This window comes from Mustela erminea, chromosome 14 (genome assembly GCF_009829155.1).
Source record: "Mustela erminea isolate mMusErm1 chromosome 14, mMusErm1.Pri, whole genome shotgun sequence".
Classification (NCBI taxonomy): Eukaryota; Metazoa; Chordata; class Mammalia; order Carnivora; family Mustelidae; genus Mustela; species Mustela erminea.
The window spans coordinates 45,064,854-45,088,312 of record NC_045627.1 but is presented as its reverse complement, the minus strand read 5'-3'; the positions used below and the strand labels follow the sequence as shown (position 1 = coordinate 45,088,312).

Here is a 23,459-nt window from a genome sequence, read left to right as displayed (position 1 = left end):
TAGGCACATATCCTCACACTGTCCCCAGCCCTAACCCCCATTATGCTGGCCCTAAACCGAACCCAAACTCTAGATATGAGGGAAAAAAAGATGTGTTACATATCTATAACGGATTAGTACTGAGCCATAAAAAAAGAGTAAGGTCTTGCCATCTGCAACAGCGCGGCTGCAGCTACAGAGTATCATGCTAAGCAAAGTCAGTCAGTCAGAGAAAGAGAAATACTATATGGACAAAAAGGTAAACAAATTAAAATGAGGTCATCAGATAGGCCCCAATCCAATATGATTGGCGTCCTTATAAAAAATGGTCAGGACACCAAAAGACAGAGGGAGGACCATGTGGGGACACATACAGGAGAAGGCAGCCACCTACAAGCCCAGGGGAGGCCTCACACCAGCCCTGCCAGCACCCTGATGTCGGGCTTCTAACCTCGACGTCTGAGGAGAGAAGTTTCCGCGTTTCAGCCACAGTCCGTGGTACTTGGTTATGACAGCCCTAGAATCTAACACAAGCAGCAATGAAAGGACGATGCTGGTACAGGCCCGTCCCTGGGTAATGGGCGGAGGTCCCTGCAGAAGGGCTTTGGGCCTCCCAAACCGGAGGCACACATCCCTGGCGTCCATGGCCAACAGAAAAGGTGCCCGTAGATTCCCCCAAGTTCCCTCCTTCAGAACAGCAGTCACTCACTCATACCACCAAAGGCCACCAAGCAGTGCCTGGGGGGAGGGGGATACTCACTTCTCTCCACCCTCACACCCCCTGTGGCCTGAAGAAACCCCTGGAGAACTGAGCCTTCCTCCCGCCCCAAGACCCGTCTCCCTCCTCACTGCCACCCTGCCTCCATATGGCCTCTAAACCACGCCCTGTGCTCCTGCAGCTTCACCCTGAGCTCCTACAGAACAGACACCCACGGAACTCCAAGGAGCCATTAAAAATAAAGCCTTTGTTCCCAAAACTTTCATCTGACCTCTTTCCACTAATGCAGCAACTGCCAGACTTTGTGACCGCAGTTCCCAGGCTGGGAATCACCCCCATCGCTATTCCCCGGAGTCCTGCTGCCAGCGGCTTCTACCCAGCTCGCTCCCAGCTTAGACAGCCCCTCCCCGAGTCTCACCCACTCCAATTTGCACTTGTGCTAAATCGGGAAGTTGGACCACAGGGAATAAACCTGACAAACTTAAAGTTGCACGCCTCGGGCACTCACCTGGGTCCTGACGTCATATCCACACTGTGTGTTCACAACTTTTTGCTGTAAGAAAAGCAGAAAAAAAATGGTCATTTTTGTTCTCTTGGGAAGCCAGTGGTAGAAGGTTCTAGAAAAGTCCCAACTAAACATCAGCAAACACCTGTACAAATTTCATTATAGCTCACACCCTTTAATCGCAATGCCAACTGACCTTTCACACTAGGACAAAGGTTGACCAACCGTATGTGCGTAGGAGACCCGTCTATGTAGCAACTATTCAACTCTGCTCTCGGAGCATGAAAGACACGGACAATACATAAATGAATGTGCATGGCCGCATTTCAGTAAAGCTTCATTTACGGACACTGAAATTTAAATTTCAAATGATTTTCACCCATCACAAAATATTATTCTTCCTTTCACTTATTGTCAGCCATTTACAAAGGGCTGAAACTACTCTCGGCTCGCAGATCATACAAAAACCGAGAGGAGACTGGATCTGGCCCATGGGTCACAGTTTGGCAGTGCCTGAGTGGGGAAAGTTCCACTCGCTCAGTATTTCATGGTCACGGTGGGGATATCAGGCGCTGGCTGTGTGGCCGCAGCAAACCAGAGCTTCCTGGTCTGGGAAGTGGGTCGTGTGACAGTGGCTCTGCCCTGCCGGCTCTGAGCCCTGGGGCCAAGTACTGGACACCTGCGAGCACACAGGAGATGTAAAAGGCTCAGTTCTAGCAAATGTTCAGTGCTCCTTCACACATCACCCCAAGGGCCCTGGTTCTGGAACCCACAGACCCAGGCTATGGGCTGGGAATGAGAACAGGTGAAGAAGAAAAGCAAGATGCCTCCACTACTCCCAGATGGTGAGTAACTCCCCCACCCCCCCTAGTTCTGTGCACGGAGCATTCTATCCAGAGGGTGGTGAAGAGGGCGGCCCATGGCTCACCACATTTCTAGCATTTCGTCCACGCACCCTAAGTGAGAGCCCCTCAAGGGAAGGACACGACTGGTTTTCTCCTGCCTCACCCAGAACACTAGAGCAAGGGCAGGTCATGCAAAATTGTGCCTGGGATTTACACACAGAGGACTTGGGAGCTGCAGACTCTGGCGTGGTGTGGAGAGGGAGCACAGAAGCAGCCCAGAGCCCAGAACAGCTTCACGCCCCCCGGGCAGGCCGACTCACCGCGGGGTCTGGCACGCAACAGGAGAAGGGCACCCCACACTTCTCGCGGCTATAGCTGGCACCACTGCAGTTGAAGTAGATGTTGAGGTCCCAGTCTTCTGGCCCATATGCCCCACAGCACTGGTTCTGGGGTCACAAAAGCCGAGAACTGTCAGGGGCTCTGGCTCTGAGCCAGGGCTGTGACCACCCCACCACAGGGCATTGGGGACACGAGGGGAAGCGCTGCTCCATGTACACACAGAGAAATCCAGCACCCACCCCACCCCCCCACTGACCTCCCACATGCACAGATGCTAAGCATGGTAACCTAGGCAGCCTTTAAGAGGGAAACCAGGAAACCTCATCTAAGATCCCACCCCCCGCACCGGGGTACAGCATGCAGGACTGCCTCTGCAGTGTCCCCTGGCCTCCCCGGGGACACACCATTCAGGTCCAGACCCTCCTCCCCCTGGGGCTTCTCCTTCTTCCCCTCGCCTCAGCCCAAAGTGGATTCCTCACTCTCCGCGGAGACCCTCAGTATCTCTGATGCAGTTCTCTCGTATCCTCCAAGAGAACCCCTCCTTGTGGGCAGTGAGTGGGGCTTCCTCCCCACTGGCCTTACTTCCCTTAGGTGCCTCTTTACAAAAAACAGCTGCTAGACGTTTACTCCCAAGGCCAGAATCAGGAGCAGGGTGAACAGTTAACACAATCATAGCTCAGTCCCCCTAACCTGGGGTCTCTGCACCCCCCACTGTCTGGTGTAGTTGCAAACAGAATCACCGCTCATCTACAAACATGTAAAACCAAACACTGAAAATGGCACAGGGATGTCAAGGGCCTCCTAGACCATGATCACAAAAGATCAACCACCAGGGCTCCTGGCTGTCTTCTTTTATTTCTAAGATTAAAATCCCATGCCCCCCACCCCTTACCCTGCTGCGGTTCCAGCTTCTCTCATGACTCCCAAATATTTCAGCGTGAGGAATCTCCACAATTTACCGAATGCCTCTGGAGAGTGTATTTTCAAGAGGAAAGGACAGCACTGGAGAAGAGTGCCCTGTCCTCGAGGCTAGCGGGGGGCAGGAACACCTGCGCACGCCACGGCTCTGGGACAGCGGGGAACGGCGGGAAGGCTCAGTGAGGGCAGGAGGAAATGGCTGAGGTGGGATTTTCGAAGACAAATGCTGGTCACTATTATGACACAGGAAGTGTCTCTGGTCACATAAAGTGGGTTTTGCTGGGTCCCGGGATACACAACGTAAGGGTAAACAAGTTTTAGTCAACACGAGAGTGAACCAGAGTTATTTTTAATGCATGCTTGCTTGTTTTCTCCTCAGAATCCAAGTGTTCCACGTGAAGTCCCTGGGGAAGCGAGGTTTTCCGGCAGCGCACAGGCGGACCGCACGACGGCCTTGCCCCAGCCGGTGGCGGGGAACGGGCCCCCCCAGGGCAGGGACGGCAGTGGTCCAAGCCTCCAGGTGCAGCTGCACACAGAGAAGGCGGAGGCCAGATGGAGTCAAGGCCAAGGCCTGGGATGGCTTAGACAGCCCCCTGGGGACATATTCCAAGGAGGTCACATTCCTCCCCATCTGGGGAAGCTTCCTCCAGGCAGCTCTGCCCTCTTGAACAGGAAGGGGGAAAAGGTCCCAGAGAGGAAGGGGACAGGAATAGCCTCAGACAGTGAGTCATGCACCGGGGAGGGGACGCTCTGCCCCTGGGTACCCAGAGTGCCTGGGGACCTGCGGCCGCCTGTGTGGCCAGGACCTGAGAAATCTGGGCCCCTGGAGGAGGGTGCCTGCGGGGGCAGCAAGACGGCCTGCCCCAGGCAAATGGGGGAGGACAAACTGCGAACACACCTACAGGGCCAGGCAACAGTCAACGGGCAGAGTCAAAGTGACCAGAGGCCAGAGCAGCCCCCCCACAGCCTCCCCGCCACCTGCTATGCAGAGGAGGGACACCCCGGGTTCTCCATTAGCCGAGGCCTGGGCAGCGTGCAAGGCCAGGGAAGCCCACGCTCTAGCCAGGAGGGCAGCACGGATGCAGTCCTTACCGCTTTCTGAAGGGAGTCAATGAGGTTCTGCAGGTCAATGTCGTCCCGGTAGGATCTGATGTTGCTCTCGAAGAACTCCCGGAACCGGTCCCTCACCCAGTCCTGGAAGAGGAAGGCCAGCACGGCCACGGCCAGCTCCAGGAAGAAGATGAGCACGATGGTACCGCAGAACTGTGTGGCGGCAAGAACAGAGGTGAGAGTCATCACACCTCCGGCCTCCAGCCAGGCACAAAGCCTCGTCTGACCAGGGATCGATGCCTACTGCAAAGAGGGTGAGCTCCACCCCTGCGACACGAGTGCCGGAGCCCCTGGGAATCCCATGTGACTGGCTGGCAGCCCCGCCCCCTCTGTAAATGGAGAGGTGCACCCCCACCCCCATCACAGCACCACTGGGAAGAGACAAGTGAAAGGACCAGAAAGCTCCAAGCCACTATGTCCCCCACTTCCTGTGAGGCAGCCTCCCTCCTCAACAAGGAAGCCCCATCCCAGGAAGGATGGGGCTAACCTACCCCACCAGGCCACCAGCTCCTCTAGGGCAGAGCCTGTGCCCCAGACACAACACCTGACCACTCTCCTCGCACACACAACTGTCCAAGTTGCTAGAAATCTACTGCCGCCCCCACTGTAGGGACAAGGAAACAGAGGCTCACTCTGGCACATGGCTTGCTTGAGGTCATGCAGCTCATGCGGGACATCTGAGTGCCCCTGTACGTGGCAAGACCTCTCCAGAAGCACAGTGCCATTGGCCACCACAGCAGTGGCCCTCTGCAAGAGCCCCCCGCAGCCGCACTCCTCCCATCCAGCAGACTTCCAGCCAGCAGTGCGTGAGCTCCCCTGCCCATTACCACCACTGGTCACCCTGTGCTCTAAGCTGGAAGCCCACGGTAGGCGAGGGTCTCAGGGTAAGACAAGGGGAAACACCCGCGCGGGTGCGCACACAGAGACACACACATACACACCAGGCCCTTCAAAACCTAACCTCCATTCACACAGAAGGAAGATACACTAAATATATTTTTAAAAGGAAAAAAAATGAGAAGAAGAAGAAAAAAAAAAACCACATGTTTTGCTTTTTAAATTAAGCCCAGGGAAGAGAAGGCTTGATCTAATAAATTCAACAAATAATATATTGCAAAACACGATTATGTGTTTTCCCCACCAGGTGCTATTTAATTTTAACTGAACGCATTTCATCATGAATTTTTATCTAAATATAAAACCAAACCCTAAGTAACTGGCAGTTCTGCCAGGAAATTAAGGATTCTGTGTTGCACATCCCAACACACACCCCCTGGAGGAGGAAAACGGTTTCCTAACTTTACTGGCAACGTCTTTTGATCTTAGCCAAGAAGGGCAAAGGCGAGTAGCAAACAAACAATTCCTTCAGAACTTCGCAAGGGAGGGGGACAGGAGCCAGCTGCTTAGCCATCTCTTCCCTCCAAAACCTGAACACCAGAGTGGCCCGACTTCTCCAGGGGTGAGCAGCCGGCTTAGCTGACTGTTTCCTGAAATCTTCCCAGTCGGTGGGCAGCCTCCTCCCCACATGGCTGGGGCCCAGGGGGCCCTGTAAGAGCTACAACCCTCTTCGGCCAGATAAGGGGTCAGCCTGCCCAGCAGAGTCCACACCCCCACCCGCCCCCGCATCTGCGGCTACTCACAAACTTGAGCAGACAGATGTTCTCCCGCAGGGCGCCCACGCAGCCTGCAAACCCCAGCGTGAACATCACCACGCCCACCATCAGGACCAGCACCACGGGGTCGATTCCATGCAGCCGGGTCACTTTGGTGAGGTCAGACAGCACCCCCTGAAAGAGGCAGAGAAAGCATCAGCTTTAGAGAGTCAAGGGAGTCAAGGGTGTCAAGGATGCCTTGGGGGGAAAGGGGGGGACCTAGGTTATGTCCAGAGCTAAAATAAGGACAGGGACCTGTCTCCTGAGGCTCAGTCCTGTCCTTAACAGCCAGGCCAGAGCACAGAGCGTGGCCCCTGCCCACTTGCCCTCTTAGGGTGCCCTCTGCCCACAGATCCTTGCCAGACTCAGCTCCCAGGGCCCTTGCACGCAGCAATCCTGGGCTGCACCTTGGCTCTGAGTCCCTCCCAGGCCAACCCCATGCTTTTTTTGGAGACTGCAGGGTGCCTGTGCCAGGCCTAGAGTGCAGGGGCCCTGGGGAACCCTGTGGTCTCCCGTCAGGCACCTTAGGGCCAGAGGCTCACCCTGGCCTCGGGCCATGTGACAGCTTACTCTGTACTCAGTTTGTAGAGAACCCCATGACCCTGTGCTGAAAACAGCTTTAGTATGGACACTGTTCTGGAAACACCCACCAAGGGCAGATGAAGCAGTGCTGTCCATAAAACCTTCTGTGATGATGGGAGGTGTTCTCTATCTGCGCTGTGCCAAATGGTAGCCAATGGCCCCATGTCCTAATGAGCATCTGAGCTCATGTTTCATTTTAACTAACTTAAATACATACAGTCACATGTGGCTAGTGAGAACCAAAACTGACAGAAAAGTTCTACAGGATTCAAAGGAGGAAGGAGAAAGGAGCCACCAGCCAGGCCCCCAGGGACCCCTAGGGCCCCAGGGTAGCCAGGCCTCTGCTCAGGGCTCTGCCAGAGCTGCTGCTGTTCGGGAGATGGCCACATGGTGGCGATATGAGTCACAGTTTGCGCAGGCTTGTGGGGTTTGTCCACAGGACGAAGGGACACTGCACTCCAGCTCCTGCTCTTTAGGGGACTCCAGGGTACCCTGAAAATACCCAAACCCCAAGGTGGGCCTTATTCAGCTCCAAAGACCATGGCAAGAAGGCCCATAGATCTAAGCGCTCCTGCCTCTATCTCCCAGAACCCAAGGCAGGTTCCACTGAAGGGATAAAAGGATTCAGGGCCTGGGGCTCAAAAGGATGCTTTAGTTCCCACCGTCTCCCTGCCCCTCCCCACCCCCGGCTCAGTGCACCTTACTCCACCTTTCTCCTCTCTCCCCTCTTCTGCTCTCTGGAGAGAGGGTCCTCCTAGGCTCTCACACCTCCCTGGCGTGCACCCACCAGCAGAGCAGAAGAGGGCCACAGCTCCTAAGTCTAGTCCCCTCCTCAGAGCTTCCACCACGCCTTGTCCCGCTGCACAGAAAGAGGCCAGTCTCCCCACCTACTCCCCCCCGCCCCCCGTCTCCTGTACAGGCTGGGCAAGGAGGCTCACAGGTGTGGAAGCCCCTGCCCTGACCCACAGGGCACCCAGGGGGATTTAACACAGTCCTGCTCCCAGTCTCAGGACAGAACTTTGGGAACAAACACGACTGTGTTCAGGGAGCTGCTGGCTCCCAGAGGCACAGACAGGAGCAGAAGGTGGCCCCAAGCCCACCCCAGACTCCACCACAGACAAGCCCACCACTGGGAAACAGAGCCAGTCCCAGGGCCCAAGGAGGTCTCATGATCAGCTCAGTAAACACTTCTCAGAGCTGCCTCTGCGACAACCACGAAGGCTACAAACCTACAAACCATTGCCCCAGGCAAGATGCTTATCAGGGGAGTCTGGAGGAAGGAGCAATGAAAGCTGACACACCTGGTCTGGGCTCCCTGATGCTTCCAGCCCTGCTAACAGTGACACCTACCTTTTCGCTCCATGCCCACAGTCCGACTCCAAGGAAGACAACTCCAGCCAGCTAAGCAGGGGAAGGGTGGAGGGAAGGGGAGAAGTGGGCAAGGAGGGAGAGAGGGAGAGAGTTAGTTAAAAAACCAGGACCATGAACACGCTCCTTCGAGGAGCGTCCACACGACGAGTCAGGGATGTTCCTGGCTCACATCCATGGAGGCAGACCAGGGGCAAGGCAGGCCCTCAGCCCCTGCACATGACACGAACTCTACCCCAGAGCAAAGGGATGGCCAGGCGTTTGGGATAACTTACAGCTACCTTCCTAACATCTGGCCAAACTCCTACCCTAACGGCCCCCCATGCTCCAAAGAGCAGAGAGCAAGATCTCTGAGCAGAGTCTGCCCCCGACACTGGAGTCAGAGATATCGTGACAGCCCTGTCCTATTTCTTCCACATTCCCAAAGCCCCTGAAATCTCTTCAGTGCAGGATCCGGTGTAAGGAAGACATAACCCCCTGTGACAGCCCCCCAGGGGTATTCATGGGCTCCCAGGGCCAGAGAGCCTCTCTCCAGAGCCCTGGGCACTGCCACGGGGACACAGCGTCCGTGGCACCAGGGGCACGTATGTGCTTCGCATTACTAGTTACTGGGTTATTCATTATAGAATTAAAATAGGCCTGTGCGAAACAACACACTCACCCCAGAAAAGGAGCACCCCCCACCCCACTGGGACCAGGCTGACTCACCTCTACCACAATGGGAAGCCCCCCCACCAACACCACACAAGTTTCTAAACCAGAGACGATTTCTTCCATATAAAACAAAATACCTGGTCTCTGCAGATGGAGCTGCCTATTTTTCTGTGTAAGTTCTTTACACCATGCTGGCATCTGCCTGCCTTTCGTCAGCCCCTCCCACTAAATACTGGGGCCAGGTTTGCCTAGGACTCACCTCTCCAAGGCATATTCTCACACTTTAAGACCTCCCTGCCTCCTTTGTTCACTACTGGCCCCGCAGGGGGACTGGGGGAGGTGGCCGGAGTGGAAAGGGAAGGACCTTTAAAGAAAGCCCCCACCCCCACCCCGGGAGATCACACCCTCTTTCGAATCACAGACCACTTTCAGAGAATGCTTACATGCCCAATATTTGGGATGGGATTTCAGAGGGCTCGCTGACCCCTGACCACTGGCTCCCACAGAAGCCCTGCCTGCACCTGATCTGTCCATTTCACAAAGGAGAACACGACGAGCCCAAGAGGGACAAGATCAAAACACCCAGCAGTGGAGGAGAAGGGCCTAGGTTCCAAGTCATTCAGCAAATACCGCCTGAGGCCCTCCTAAGCACCAGGCCCCCTCTCTCACACTGGGGTTGGCACAGAGGACTCAGGCAAAGCCCCCAATGCTGTTGGACTTTGAACTCCAGGGAATGACATGAGGTCCTGTATATGCCACGCTAGTTTCTCAACTCCTCAATCTTCCCACTGAAATTAACTCGTGGCTGAAGGCCTTGGTTCTTCTTGATGGGGTGCACGAGCACTTCCTTTGCCTCCCCAAGCGTCTGACACTGCAGGGCAGGCAAACCCGAAGGTGACCCATCACTGCCCACTGAATCCGACAGGCTTCCCACCCCGCCACTCCTCAAGTGACACCCTCTCGCCAGAGCTGGAGGTCAAGTCTTCTTTCTGTTTATCTGACCCGACCAAACAGCTGGTCATTCCCTCCTGCACTGGTATGGTCAGCTTTGGGAACACGAAGCACTGGTCACTCTTCAGCCTCTCCTGCTGGCTCGCCTTCCTCCAGGCACCTCTATGCGCTGGTGACGCTCACTGCTCTGTCCGGGACCCCTCCCTGTCCCCCAACTTCTCCAGATGAGGCCAAAATCACAGGGCTTGGAAGACCTTCTCTACACAGCTGACCCACACACCCGAATCTCCACACCTAATGTCTATGTGACTCGGAACCTAGCTGACAACACTGCTTCGCATGTCCCAGATGGAGCCTTGCTCTCCCAGCCCCAACCCGCCCCTGCCAACTCCTGTCCTTCTCATTAAACGGCACCATGGCCGCCTCACTCAGTTGTTTAGATCAGAAAACCTACACCTCATGCCCTCCAAATGCATCCAGAGCAAACGGGGGCCGAGCAAAAGCCCAGCTTGGCTCACGTCCATGGTCAAGCTCTACACAGAGGCTTCGGGGTCAGAACAGGAGGCTGTCCTGGAGGCTGTCCTTCCCTGTTCCTCCCTGTGTCCCCAACGGCACTGCAGCAACTGCCTTACCGATTCCCATGACAGCCTCCCTCCCACCTGGCACCGTGGTGGATGGTGAGAGAAACCTGAGAGAAATCTGCCCATCCAGGACCCCCAGCTGAGTCCCGGCCAGCTCCCTCCCACTGCAGCCCAGATTCCCTTCTCTCCCAACGACTGGGCACTACGAAAAGTGCTCATGGTTTTTTTCCATTCTGTTTTAAATGAAGAACTAACACGAACTAGCACCAGAAACACAGGCAGGGTGGGGGAGGGGGTCACATGTCAGATCATGGGTTCAGTGAACACTGGCCCAAGCAGGAACTTTGGGGACCAATTCTAGAGATGAGAAGACTGAGGGAGGACCAGACAGGGGAAGTGGCCTGTCTGGGAGCTCACCCAACAGCCCTGTGAATGAGCCAGTCCAAGACACGCGCCAGCTTCACCCAGCTCCCCATGGGGCCCCTTCCCCGGATCTCTTTGGAGCAGATGGTCTGTGGGGCTGGGCTGTTGTCCCTGGCGGCCAACCATCTGGGAACGACAGTTCGGCTGGGTGCTTTCCAGCCTGAGAGTAACCTCCTTTGTCTCTCTTTTATGACCTGATTAAATCCCCTCCCAACGGATAGGGCCGTTCTGCCGTTAAGCCCAAAGGGAGGCCGGCCTTGGGCCATCAGGTCTGCCGTCCACTGTGGTCACCATGGCAGGTGGTACCACTCTTTCCTGGGTGCCAAGCCCAGCATTCAACACTTCTCGTGCTCAAAGGGCCCCTCTCAAACCCCATCACAGGTGTGTGGTACTATTACCCCCTTTATCAAACAGGAAAGCTCAGAGGTACAATGACTTGGTTTTCTGCCCAAAGGCACACAGGGAGCCAGTGTCAGAGTTCAAACCTAACCGGGGTGTCTCCGACCCTCCTGACAGCACTTTATCCCACCACCCACAGGGGCCAGGAAGACAAGTAGCAGTCTGAGTCCCCACCGAGGGGGGCTAGGATGGGCACCTGTGGCATGGGAGTTCCGCAGAAGGGGCTTACGGGCTGTGTGACTCTGAAGCCCACATCCCATATCCGCAGGTGGTGAGGGTCACTCTGTGTCCCACTCGGTGGCCAGGAAGTAGGGCTTCCCTGGGCATCACTGTAAACATTACTGACCCCTCCCCACAAGGCAAAGGCCCCTTATTCTGGGGCCGCTCTAGGCTAGAAGCCCCACGGAATCCACTCACCACATGAGCAAGCCTGCGGCACTGCACCCAACAGGTTCAAGCAACAGCAGAAGTGCAGACACCTGTCTGGGCCCTGCTGGATGGGCAGAGGGTTCCAACACCAAGCAACTTAAAAGCAGCCCGTCATCCCTCACAGTTTAATGGCCACCGCCTCTTGCAAGACTGCATTTCGATGTATGTAAAAGGCCTTGGGCAATTCTTGCAGGCCTCAGAGGCTTTCCAGCAGGGAGCTCAAGGCAAACCACCAACAGCAATGCGACCCTCTCAGCTCTGGCCCCCTGGCCTCTAGTTGTTGCGAATCCCCTGGCTGCCAGAGGCTGACATTCAAAGGGCTGCCTATGGGAGTCCCAGAGAAAGGGCCAGAAGGAGACCCAAGAGTAAGCCAGACTCAAGACCAGAGTAGTGCTGAACACACAGCCCAAGTTGGCTGGACCTGGTTCCTGTCTCTACTTTGCACCTTCCTGGCGACCGGACTTTGTGCCAAGCCCAGGAACTCCTCTGTGCCTATGATTTCCTCTGCAAAACAGGGATGACCTTTCCTAGGTCACAGGAGGGTTGCAGGGATTGGAGGAAGTGTATCACAAGTGACATGCTTACCCCAGGACATGGAACTGGTCCAGGGGAGCCCTGCCCTCCTGCAAGGGAGGGGGGGAAGCAGAGCAGAGACATCAAGGGGCCTTCCAGATGCCATCAGCATTTGCTGACTCTCTGCGCCGCACCCCCCAGTAATCCAGCCCTAGCCTTTGTCCTAAGACAGCAACTCTATACTCAACCTGACCCTGAGAGCCCAGGGGGCTGAGAGTGAGTCTCAAGACTTCTCTCCGGGCCAGGAAACCTCGCCCTTCAGGACTGTAGCCACTCTGAGCCCTACAGAAACCAGGGAAGGCCACTTTCAAACAGTCCCACATTCAAAGAGTAAAAACTAAGCCACTTCTCGCTCGGAGTCTGGAAGGTCTGGAGCCAGAAGGGACACTGGAGCCCAGCTTCCTCATTAGTGGGGAGCGGAGCCCAGGCCGGGTGGTGCCTCAGATGGGGTCACACAGCTATCACACGCCAGCTTTCCTCCTGCCGGAAGGGTGGCTCTGAGAATAAGAAGTGTGTGTGCCCTTTCCAGCACAGCCAGCAAACAGATGCTAGGGGCCCCGGAGAGGAGGGGTAAGACTACCCAGAGGGCTCTGGGGGCAGTTTCCACAGATGTCTCTGAGTTTCCAGATAACAGACAGCCGACCCCCACCAAGCCCCGCCCAGGAATGACTGTGTCAAGGCCTTCAAGAGGAAGGAAGGAGAAGGGCAGAGTCATCTGAGGGAAGTTAGAAGCAGCCCTCCAGGCAAGGGAGAGAAGGAACCCCAACTGAGCCTCAGCCCCACCTTCACCCCAGTCTCCACAGTCTCCACTGCCGGCACAGTTCAGTGAGGAACAGTGGGGCAAAACTGAAATACGAAGCCAGCATTGACATTTCTGTAGAGGGCCAGACAGTAAACATTTTCAGCTTTGTGCTGATGTCTGTTTCAAGCACTCAACTCTGCTTTTATAGCAGAAAAGCAGCCACAGATAACATGTTAACGAATGGGCAGGGCTGTGTTCCAATAAAGCTGTACGTGCAAAACCTGGCCAAGAGCCAGCCAGGCTTGTGAGCCACAGTCTGATGAACACTGCGCTGAACTTTCACACTAAAACCACGTAGACCTCGGGACCAAAGACATGATTTCCTTCAGCTTGGTCCCACGAACCCTGGGTATCCCTATAATTCAAGTCTCCAACCTGGTCATCTTTATGGGCCAGAACAGGTCATAATAAATAGCCTGAAACCATAAGAACAAAATCCTAAGTGATCCATCCCCACGATGGAATATTATAACTCTCAATGTGGCAGTGGCGGTGCCTGGAGGTGGGCCTCTGGGAGGTATTTAGGGCTGGATGTGATCACGAGGGTGGGGCCTCCATGATTAGTATCCTTATTAAGAGGAAGCCACCTAGGACTCGGCAAGAAGGCAGCCATCTGCAAGCCAGGAAGAGAGCCTCACCAGAACCCAACCATGCTAGCACCCTGATCTCAGACTTTCAGCCTCCAGAAAAGTGAGAAATTACATTTTTGTTGTTTAAGTCAATGAGTTGATGGTATTTTGGTATGGCAGCCTGAGCTGACCAAAACAGGAGGATGTTTAAATGAGAAACTATATCTAGCATCTGATCAAAAGTTACTAGACAGGGTGCCCGGCTGGTTCAGTAGGTAGAGTGTGGGACTCTTGATCTCAGGGCTGTGAGTTCAAGCCCCATGTTGGGTGTGGAGCCTACTTAAAATAAAAAATTTACCAGAAAAAATACAAAAATTTACTAGATTGGCAAGAAGGGAAATAAATGTGATCTATAACAAGGAAAAATATTCAGTAACTAGAAAAAGACACAAACACGACAGAGAAGGTGGAATTAGCTAAGACATGAAAACAGATCATTGTACACACCCTTGGGGATTTAAAAGGAAATATAAACATAATGAGGAAAGAAATAGAAAACAGAAGGTCAAATGGAACTATTACAAATAGAAAATACAACAGTGGAAATATAGAATTCACTAGATGGGTTTAACGCAATCAGACACTATAGGAGAAAAGATCAGTCAACTTTAAGACAAAGCAAAAGAAACTATTTGAACTGAAGGGTAGGGGTGGGGGAATTGAACAGAGCCTCAGTGACCCACGAAATAACAAGCAATCTGAGAAGAAAAAGGGAGAGATGTATATTTGAAGAAATATGTATATCTGAAGAAAAGGGAGAGGTGTATATTTGAAGAAATAATAGTCAAAGTAGTCTTAAATCTGATGAAAACTATAAACCCACAAACCCAAAGGCCCAATGATCCCCAAACAGAATAAACAAAGAAAACCATACCTGCCTGTATCATAAGAAAACTGCTGAAATCCAGTAATAAAGAGAAACTATGGAAGTGAGCCAGGAGGGGGAAGAAAGGACACATTACATACAGAGTACACATACACCAGATATTTTAACCAAATGAAAGAAAATGTATCAAAATGCGTGAGATACAGAAAAGAGTATCAAATACCCATACTAGGAAAGAAGATCTAAAATCAATGATCTAATCTACCTTAAACAGCTAGAAAAAAGGCAAAGTAATCCCAAAGTAGAAGTGAGGAAATAAAAATAGGAGCAGGGGCACCTGGGTGGCTCAGTTGGTTAAACCTCTGACTCTTGACTGAGGCTCCAGTCATGATCTCAGGGTCGTGAGATCAAGCCCTGTGTCGGGATCTGCACTCAATGGGGAGTGTGCCTAAGATTCTCTCTCTTCCTCTGCCCCTCCTCCCCTGATTGCACAGGCACACTCTCTCTCTCTCTCTAAAAAAAATTTAAAATAATAATAATAATAGGAGCAGAAATCAACGAAACAGACTTAAGATAGATGGTGGTAACAACTGCAGGAGAATATGAATGGACCTAAGACCCCTGAACTGTGCATGGAAAAATGGCTACAATTCTAAATTGTTCTGTATGCTTTACTATAATTTTTCAAAAATAAAATTTAAAAATACTTTTTAAAGTCTTTAAAGATCTCAATGAAATTCAGAACAAAAGAACAACAGAAAAAGCACCATCTAAACTAAAAGAAGTCAGATCCAAGAGTCCATTCTAACATAGAGCGATGGGAGGCAGATGGATGGTTTTCCTGAGGATGGGGTGGGAGGGAATGACTACAGAGGGGCCCAGGACAGTTTCGGGAGTGATAGAAAGGTTTTATATTTTCACTGGGGTGCAGGGGTTCCATGGGAGTATACAGCTGTTAACTCACCGAACTACACACTGGAAGCGGGTAAGTATTATTCTATCAAATTTACACCTCAATAGAGGTGGTATTTTTAAAAGTGTGTCTGGGTGAAAAAAAAAAAGAGAGAGAGAGAAGAAGATGGGAAGATGGGAACCAAGATGGGAACAGAGGGCACTCCTGCTCACAAGACAAATCAGTAGACTGGGTCATGCCAGCTATCTACTAGGGAAGGATGCAGAGTTACACACATATCACTGGTTGGCTAGACTTGACCCCAATCCTGGGAGTGTATAATAGTCATGTGCACTTGGCAATGACCACAGTGCACTGTGAACAGCCTCCATTGGAAAACCCTGCTGATGATCCTGGTTTCCCACATGCCCAAGTGAGAGCAGGAACTGAAGCCCCGCAGGGAGTAGCACCAGGGTGTTCTAGTGGAATCCCTGATTAAGCAATCTTTGCCCTTGGCCTTGGAAAGTGCAACTATGGAAAAATACACATACACACACCCAGGAGATAAGGCGATCTATTTCCTATGAATTGGGGCAACCCTTCTAGAGAAGTAATTTTGACGGTATAAATGTGTCAGCCAGGTCAAAACAACATACACACTCTCTGACCCATTTAATCCCACTCCTGGGAATCTATCCCAGCAAATAATTTCCCTCCCTTGCCCAAAGGGAAGAATCTGTACTATACCAAACTAATCTCTGCATCCTTATCTAGGATAGTAAAAAAAATTGGAAACAACCGAAATGTCCAATATGGGAATTTCCAAAAATACAAGAAGAAGACTATGTGGCAACCTAGAACGTTCTATGCTAGCAGATGCTGACATGAAAACACAGAACTCATGACCGCAAGGTTGCTCTCACAAAGATGGGAAAGTGTCCTCGACTGCAGACAGGATGGAGCACGTGGACGGGACGGGGTAAAGCTGGGGTGCCTTGTGCAGTCTTCTAGAATTTCCATGCAACTACAAACGTTTGTTAAATAAAACTTGAAGAGAAACAGTTATCATTTCTCAGCAATGGAAGTGAAAATATTATTTTTATTTCACTACACACATTATTAAAGCCCTAGACTTTCTCTTTGTACTCATTACCCAGAGACAGAAGCAGAGAAACTGTGTTTGAGACCGGGCGGTCAAGCCTTGGGATGTGGTGTTACATGGAAAGAGTTCAGCTCAAATAAGGGCCATTCTAGATCAGAGTGATGCAGAGACCTGAGCTCACCACGGGACGTGGGGAGCCCCCTATCAAAGGAGGTACACCGTACAGGCCAAAGAGAATTAGATCCTCTATCCACAAAGGTGCTGGGGGCACGGGGAGGGAGCTGACCTTTCACGCCTTCCCCGTCAGACTTGCTCTGCCTCTCAGACCTATCCCGGTCTGCCTGGGACAGGCCTGTCATTCGGGCGGAATTCTTAATAACCGCTCTTTCACTCTTAAAAGTTTCCTGACTTGTCGCCCTGCTCCTGGGAGGTCTTTGTGGCTTTGAAGGAAGGGACCCGAAGCCACGCTGGCCACAGAGTACAAACGCCCATGGCTCCCCTCTCACCTACAGGCTGCCCCCTGGGCTCCAAAGCTAATTCCTGCACTCCCTGAGCAGCAAAACAGCGGCTCGGCTCAGACCTGCCCACGTCTCCGAGAAGGCCAGGGGCAGGGGGCTCTCCTGTCCACAGAACACAGGCTCATTGTCTGTGCCACGAGGGGCCTCAGTTCTTCACCGTTCATCCGCCTCTGAAATAGATCCAGGCAAGGGCTTCATCTGAACCTTCACAGGTCAAACTCGAAGCTGGCGGTGGGAAGCGATCCTGCGGTTGCAGACATCCTCTGAATCGTCCCCTCCAGGGGATTCACTCGGCTAGACCAGGAGGGCTCGAATTCTTGGTGGCACCAGGTGGGGCGAGAACAAAAAACAGGACCCCCCGCAGCCCTTCCTCTAGGGTATCCCTCTCCCAGCGGCCCGTCCTCTGCCAGTCAGAGGAGACAGCTTTCTAATCTGAATCGTGGGAAAGCAAAGACGGTACGGAATGAGCCGTCTGAACCATCTGTTCGAGGCCGGCTCAGTGGCACTCCGCATGGCCACAGTGTTGAGCAACAGTGCCACCAAAACCGGAACTCTGTACCCCCTCAATACTGACCTCCCCTTCTCCCCTCCCCCTGCCCTTGGCAACCCCCCTCTCCTGTCCATCTCTGGGAACCGGACTACTCTCGGGACCGCCTCTAAGTGGGGCCACACAGGATCTGTCCTTCTGTGATGGGCTTATTTCCCTTGCCATGAAATCCTTGGAGCTTACCCGTGCTGTAGCATGTGTGTCACAATTTCCTTCCTTTTTGAGGCGGAGAAAGATCCCGCTGCATGCACAGAGCATGTTCTGTCTCTCTATTCATCTGTGGGTAGACACCTGAGCCGTTTCTGTCTCTTGGCTGTTATGAATAATGCTGCTGTGAACACAGGTGAGCAGACTACTCTCTGAGACCCTGCTTCTTCATTCTTCTGGGTCTATGCCCACAGTGGAATTGCTGGATCCTATGGTAATTCTATTTTTTGACATTCTGAGGAACCTCCATACTCTTTTCCAGAATGGCTGCACCATTTTACATTCTCACCAACAGTGCCCGGGGATTCCAATTTCTCCACATCCTCGTCAACATCTGTTATTTTGGTGGGCGTTGTGTGTTTGCTTGTGTGTTTAATAATAGCCATCCCGATGGGAGCAAAATGGTATCTTCTTGCCATTTTGATCTGCATTTTCTTGTTTAAATTAATTATTTATTTGAGAGCACAAGCAGGGAGGAGGGGCAGACGGAGAGGGAAAAGCAGACCCCGGGCTGGATCCCAAGACCCTGGGACCATGAGCTGAGCCAAAGGCAGATGCTCAACCGACTAAGCCACCCAGGCACCCCTTGATTTATATTTTCTTAAGACAAAATGACATTCTGCACTTGAAACAGGGCTCACTAATAAACCAAAGAATGACTATAATTTAAAAAAAAAAAAAAAAAAAAGGCAGAAGGGCACCTGGCTGGCTCAGTTAGTGGAGCACACAGCTCTTGATCTCGGGGTCATGAGTTAAAGCCCCATGTTGGGCATGAAACCTACATACGTACATACATACATACATCGATAAATACATTTTTTTAAGGAGAAAGTGCTTATGCCCTCACAACACTCTGTCATCTAGAAGTATTGTTTCCCCGATGAACCCTATGAAGCCGAGCTCCCTGCTCACCCCGTATACAGACACCGACTGCGTCCCCATTTGTCCTCTCAAGAGAGTATTTAACAGTCCCTTGGGAAAATCTCAGCTGTGAACCGAGGGAGAGAGCTCTAAAAACCCTGGTAGAGTGTGCAGGTATTGGCTATGAAGTATGTCAGTATGCAAATAATTCTGAATGGGGCAAAGTGCTCAACACAGCCTTGTTTGTTCTGGCTCCCAGCATGGGTCAGAGAAACGACAGGTTGCCATTCGTGTATCTGAACCTGCTGCCAAGCCCAGGTCTGCCCGCAAAGCTGCAATGCCATCCCTCTGTTCACTGTCCCCTCGTCAAAACAAAACAAACACAAAAACTCTCTGTGCAAAATGATTATCTATGCTTTACTTCAAAATAACGGGTGGAATGGGGTGTGGGGAGGGAATATAAATTAAACAGGATCAGCTAGGAGTTGATCGATGTTGAAGCAAGGTGATGGGAACATGGGGGGGCTGTTAGATCGTTTGATTTTGGTTATTTCTTCCATTTCAAAGAGAAAACTTCTCAGATGAAGTAAGGCTTGGCACATGACTGTATATGTTTCCGGCGACTCTGGGAGGCAGGAGGCAGGCCTGTGACATCAGCATTTCACCAAAACACGAAGCCTCCTCAGGACCACTCAGTGTGGGTGCAAGTCCAGCCTGGCACCTGGGTGCGGGCCTCCCACTGCACCTACCCTGTGTCTCCCAGAGGGCCCTGCACCCCGCTTCTCAGGCCTCACCACACACTTGAGCTCTGGTGCAGAAGAAGAGAGCAATCAGTGCCAAGGACCCAGAAGGGAGGCATCTGGGTTATTCTACCCCCCAGCTCTCTTGTGCCTCATTTCCCTGACTGCTCCTTTTGTCCCTTCCTGCTTGGGCCCCGGGCACACCAACTGAGAAACAGACTCTTGACCACACACTTGTCAATCCTGCAGAATGCAGTAACACGGTAGCACCCTTCCCTCAAGCAAACTTGCTACCATTCCGGATCCAGGAGCTCCAGTATTCGAATCTGGTGCTGCCGAGTTGTTACTACTGGGCAAGTTGGGAAGCTTCCCAAGAGCAAAGAATCTGTTCTGAAAAGAATGTGAAGAAATGGAGATTAGCGGGCCCTCAGCCACAGCAGTGAGAAGTTTTGCTCTCGCTGCAAAATTCAGGATGACCTTCAGAGGACAGGCACAAGACCAAGTAAGCGGAGCCTGGGGGTGGGAGAGAACAACATGTCACCTGGGTGTCCAACTGTCCAAAGTGTCAGACTGCCTGCCAAGGCCAGGGGGCCCTCTGCCATACACTGGGCTGGTGGGCAGGGCCTCCAGGTGGGGCCAGGGAGGGAGCAGGGCAGGTCCAGTTAGCCATACACAGCACGAATGAGGCAGTCACATGCCTCTCATTAGGAAAATCCCACAGGAACCACATCGACTGTCCTATATTGCCTTATTTCAAGGGAAATGATGAAGTTGCTGGTGACAGGTTATCCAGGCAAAGAAAAATATGTGGGGTGAGTGGCCAAGCCACTGAAACCCACCCTGTTTCTCCAGAACAGAAACCCTCTAAAACTTTGAGATAAATCATCAGGAGTTGATGATGCTATATGAAATCAAAGGTAAAAGTTGAGAAGTCTTAGTAATCTGCCCTGTTTGCAAGAGTTCCGGTCCAAACAGGGCATTGCAGCATCCACAGTAGAAGCAAAATGTGGCATGAAGGCCGATCACTCTGTCCCTCCTTCTCTATGCACGCCCACCCCAAATCCTGAAGCTGACCAGCGACGCTTGCTGTAGGTGCACGATCGCGTCCCCTCACCCACCTGCACAGACTCAGTGTCTGCTTCTCCCTGGACCGAGCCCACTGGTGACACACACATGCTGTGCTACCTCCCCTGATGCCCTGACCATCTCCAGCCAGTGCCCGAGTTCTCTGATCTTCTTTAAGGCAAGAGTCCTTGAAAGAACCATCCTGAGTCACAGTCTCCACTGCCTCACATCCCGCTGGCCCCCCAGCCAACCCCAGGTGGGTTTCCATCCCCCCAACCAGGACACACAGCGGCTCTGACCAGGGTCACCAACAACCTCTACCTCTTCAAAGCCAATGCCAATTTTCTGTCCTCATCCTACGTTACTTCCCTGTACATAGCTAACTGTTCCTCTCTACCTGGAAGGCTTCTGCAATACAGAGTCTCCTGGCCTCCCTTTAGCCCGCTTACTCACAGCCAACTCTGGAACAGACTTTCCTCTTCAAGGAAGAGGTTGCTTCACCTCTAGCAACCCAGGACTCCATATTCACACCTCTCCTCTTCTCAGTCAACACATTCCCCCTCCATGATCTCATCTAGCCGCCCACCCCCCCAACCTTCTCTGATGTGGCCAAGACTTTCATCTCTAGGATGGTCATAGACATGGGAGATGGACATGTTCATGTGGCCAAGAGACCATTCTAACACTTCTGTCCCAAAATTCTCAGGACATGGTATCACCACCCACCACCCATCCCTTCACTTTGCAGAATCATTCCAAAACTCATAACCTACCAAGACCAAGAATTACTAAAAGAAGTAGAAAATAATTCCACCTACTTACTGAGCATTGTAAGGTCCTACATGACCTGGTTCCTTCATGTCTCTGTCCTCACTTGTGTCCCCTCCCCCTGTACTCACTGAGCTCCAGCGACATGGTCTTCTCTTTGTCCCCTGCACATGCCAAGTGCATTTCTGCCTCAGGCCCTTTGCAGATGCTGCTCTTCCAGCCTGCAGCTTTCTTCCCAGACCCCTACTGGCTGTGTCTTCACGGGTACACTGGTCTCAGCCCTTAAGTCATCTCCTTGGAGTGCCCTCCCTTGACCTCCCTAGCCAAGAAGCTTCTCCCTCCCTGCTCTGTTGCTCAGGAGGTTAATGTCATTACTGGTTAAACACAAGCACTGTAAGGAAAAGGGCTTTATTGCCCTCGCGCACTCTTACCTCCCAGAGTGCAGAACAGCGCCTGGCCCATAGTCAAAGGGGCACAAAGTGCCCTGCTGCCAAGGTCTCGTTGGGAGCATCCCCAGGGCAGGGAAGGCAGAAAGCAGACCTGCATGTGGGCCAGAGCTCCAAGTGTTTCTGAGCCTCCAAGGCTGGGGTAGGGGTCCATTAGCCTGGTTTCTGATCACGCAAGCTATCTCCATCACAGTACTTAGCAGCCTGTTGTACAGCATTAACTTGTCACTGGTTCTGCCTAGGCAGGGGCTCTTCGTCCTGCCCACCTTCTCCCCCAGAGCCTCACGGCGGGTCTCGCCAATTGGCAGTGCATGAAGAATGCAATCCACTGAATAAAGGACAAGGCAGGGAACGAAGGTTGCTCTCGGGGACTTACCCAGAAGACGATGTTGTAGCTGAAGAGCAGGTACTTGTACCAGCAGCTGACCTCGGCATTAGAGTATCTATAATAGTGCATCTTCCGAGAAGCGGGACCTGTGGGCAGACAGGGGGTGGTAAGACGACACGTGTGGCTGCAAAACACCCCCCAAAACTCCTCCCCCAGGAAGAGCCAAGGTGAGGCTCACACACAGACTTTAGAAGTCTCCAGATTGTTCCCGTGTTCCTGCACGAGTCCAGGCATCACTTTACTATCAGTGCCAGCTACTGACTGGGCAAGAATCACGCTAAGTCAACTTTCTAAAAGCAGCCAAAAGAAGAAGAGAATTTTTTAAAGAATGGAGGATGCCAACTTTTATTTATTTTTTTAAAGATTTTATTTATTTGAGAGAGAGAGAACACAAGCACAGGAAGCAACAGGCAGAGAGAGGGTGAAGCAGGCTCCCCGCAGAGCAGGAAGTCCCGACGTGGGGCTTGATCCCAGGACCCCAGGATCATGACCTGAGCCGAAGGCAGATGCTCAACAGACTGAGCCAGCCAGGTGCCCCTACTACTTTCCTTCTGGAACCCAACAGCAATCCAGGTGGGCCCTTATCCTCCACCACCCCCTGCTGCCGAAACAGTGGCTCTGTGGTGGGGAAGGGGGTGGGGGTCTCAAGTTGATCCCTGGGGGGCAGGCAGGACCTAGGGCTCCCGGGAGAATACTCACCCCAGCCCCTGTTCTCCTCCCACTTTCTGGGGCTGAGCGGGCGGTGGGGGGTACGGGGGGAGGCAAAAACAGAAAAGGCTACTCAGGCCTTGAAGACATAACCCACCCACAACTGCCAGGAAGAAACCAGCGGCTGCCACCTTGTCAAGAAAGGGCTGCTGCAAAATCCCTTCCTGGGAGTGGCCTCGGTGGACTGACCACGGGCTTGTAATGTTCTGAGCAAGTGATGCCAAGCAGGGACACGCAAACCCCACCCTTCTGGAATGGGTGCTGTGACCGCTCACCCTCCTGGCCACAGGGCGGCACTGACAGGCGCAGCAGCCTGGACCCACCATTCGCTCACCTCCTCCCTCAGAGGGTGATGGGAGAGTCTGGCCCATCCGGCCTCCAAAACCAGCCAGGAAGGGGACAGCGACCCAGAAGCCCCCGCCGCGCCCTCAGCACAGGACTTCCACACAAGTCCCCTTCAAGAAGGGAGTACGAATGCAATCCCAGGCACCAAGGGACACCATGGACACAGGACACACAAGAGGCCCCTGGGCAAGTTCCTGCCTTCTCAAGGCCTCAGCATCCTCAACAAACTGATCCCTAGCGTCCCTGGTGCTGACGGACCCTGCTGGCAGCATCACATGCCTCCTTCCAAATACAGATCTGAGGGCTCTACCCTCTGCAGGTCCTGAGAAGTAGGTGCAGGTTGAGGCCGAGAACTGGCATGTTTGATAAATTCCCCGGTGATTCTGACAAGCCTAACGTCCCAGGTATCAGCCCGGGCACCAAGGGCCGCCTGCAAAGGTAGAAGGACTGTGCTAGCCACAGCCCAGCACACAGACCAGAGGTAGGGTCAGGATGCCTGGCGGTAGGCAACTAACTAAAGGGAACCAACATTCACTCATTTGTGTTTCACACAAGACAAAACCCCCAAAGCACTGGTTTTTTCTCCAAC

At 52.8% G+C, this 23,459-nt stretch overlaps 1 protein-coding gene across 2 annotated transcripts in view; it reads right to left on the bottom strand.

The window, feature by feature from the left end:
* TSPAN14 (tetraspanin 14) overlaps window positions 1-23,459 on the bottom strand; it is a 53,215-nt gene that overhangs the window by 3,811 nt on the left and 25,945 nt on the right. The window contains exons 2-7 of one of the 2 annotated variants that reach the window (XM_032311946.1): window positions 21,806-21,903; window positions 7,999-8,049; window positions 6,055-6,201; window positions 4,397-4,567; window positions 2,368-2,493; window positions 1,206-1,250 (exon numbers count right to left, since the gene is read on the bottom strand). In XM_032311946.1, the coding sequence (XP_032167837.1) occupies window positions 1,206-1,250; window positions 2,368-2,493; window positions 4,397-4,567; window positions 6,055-6,201; window positions 7,999-8,049; window positions 21,806-21,886 (621 nt within the window). In that variant the 5' untranslated portion in view covers window positions 21,887-21,903. Of the gene's footprint in view, window positions 1-1,205; window positions 1,251-2,367; window positions 2,494-4,396; window positions 4,568-6,054; window positions 6,202-7,998; window positions 8,050-21,805; window positions 21,904-23,459 lie in introns of those variants that run through there. The other variant, XM_032311944.1, reaches the window with a different exon arrangement.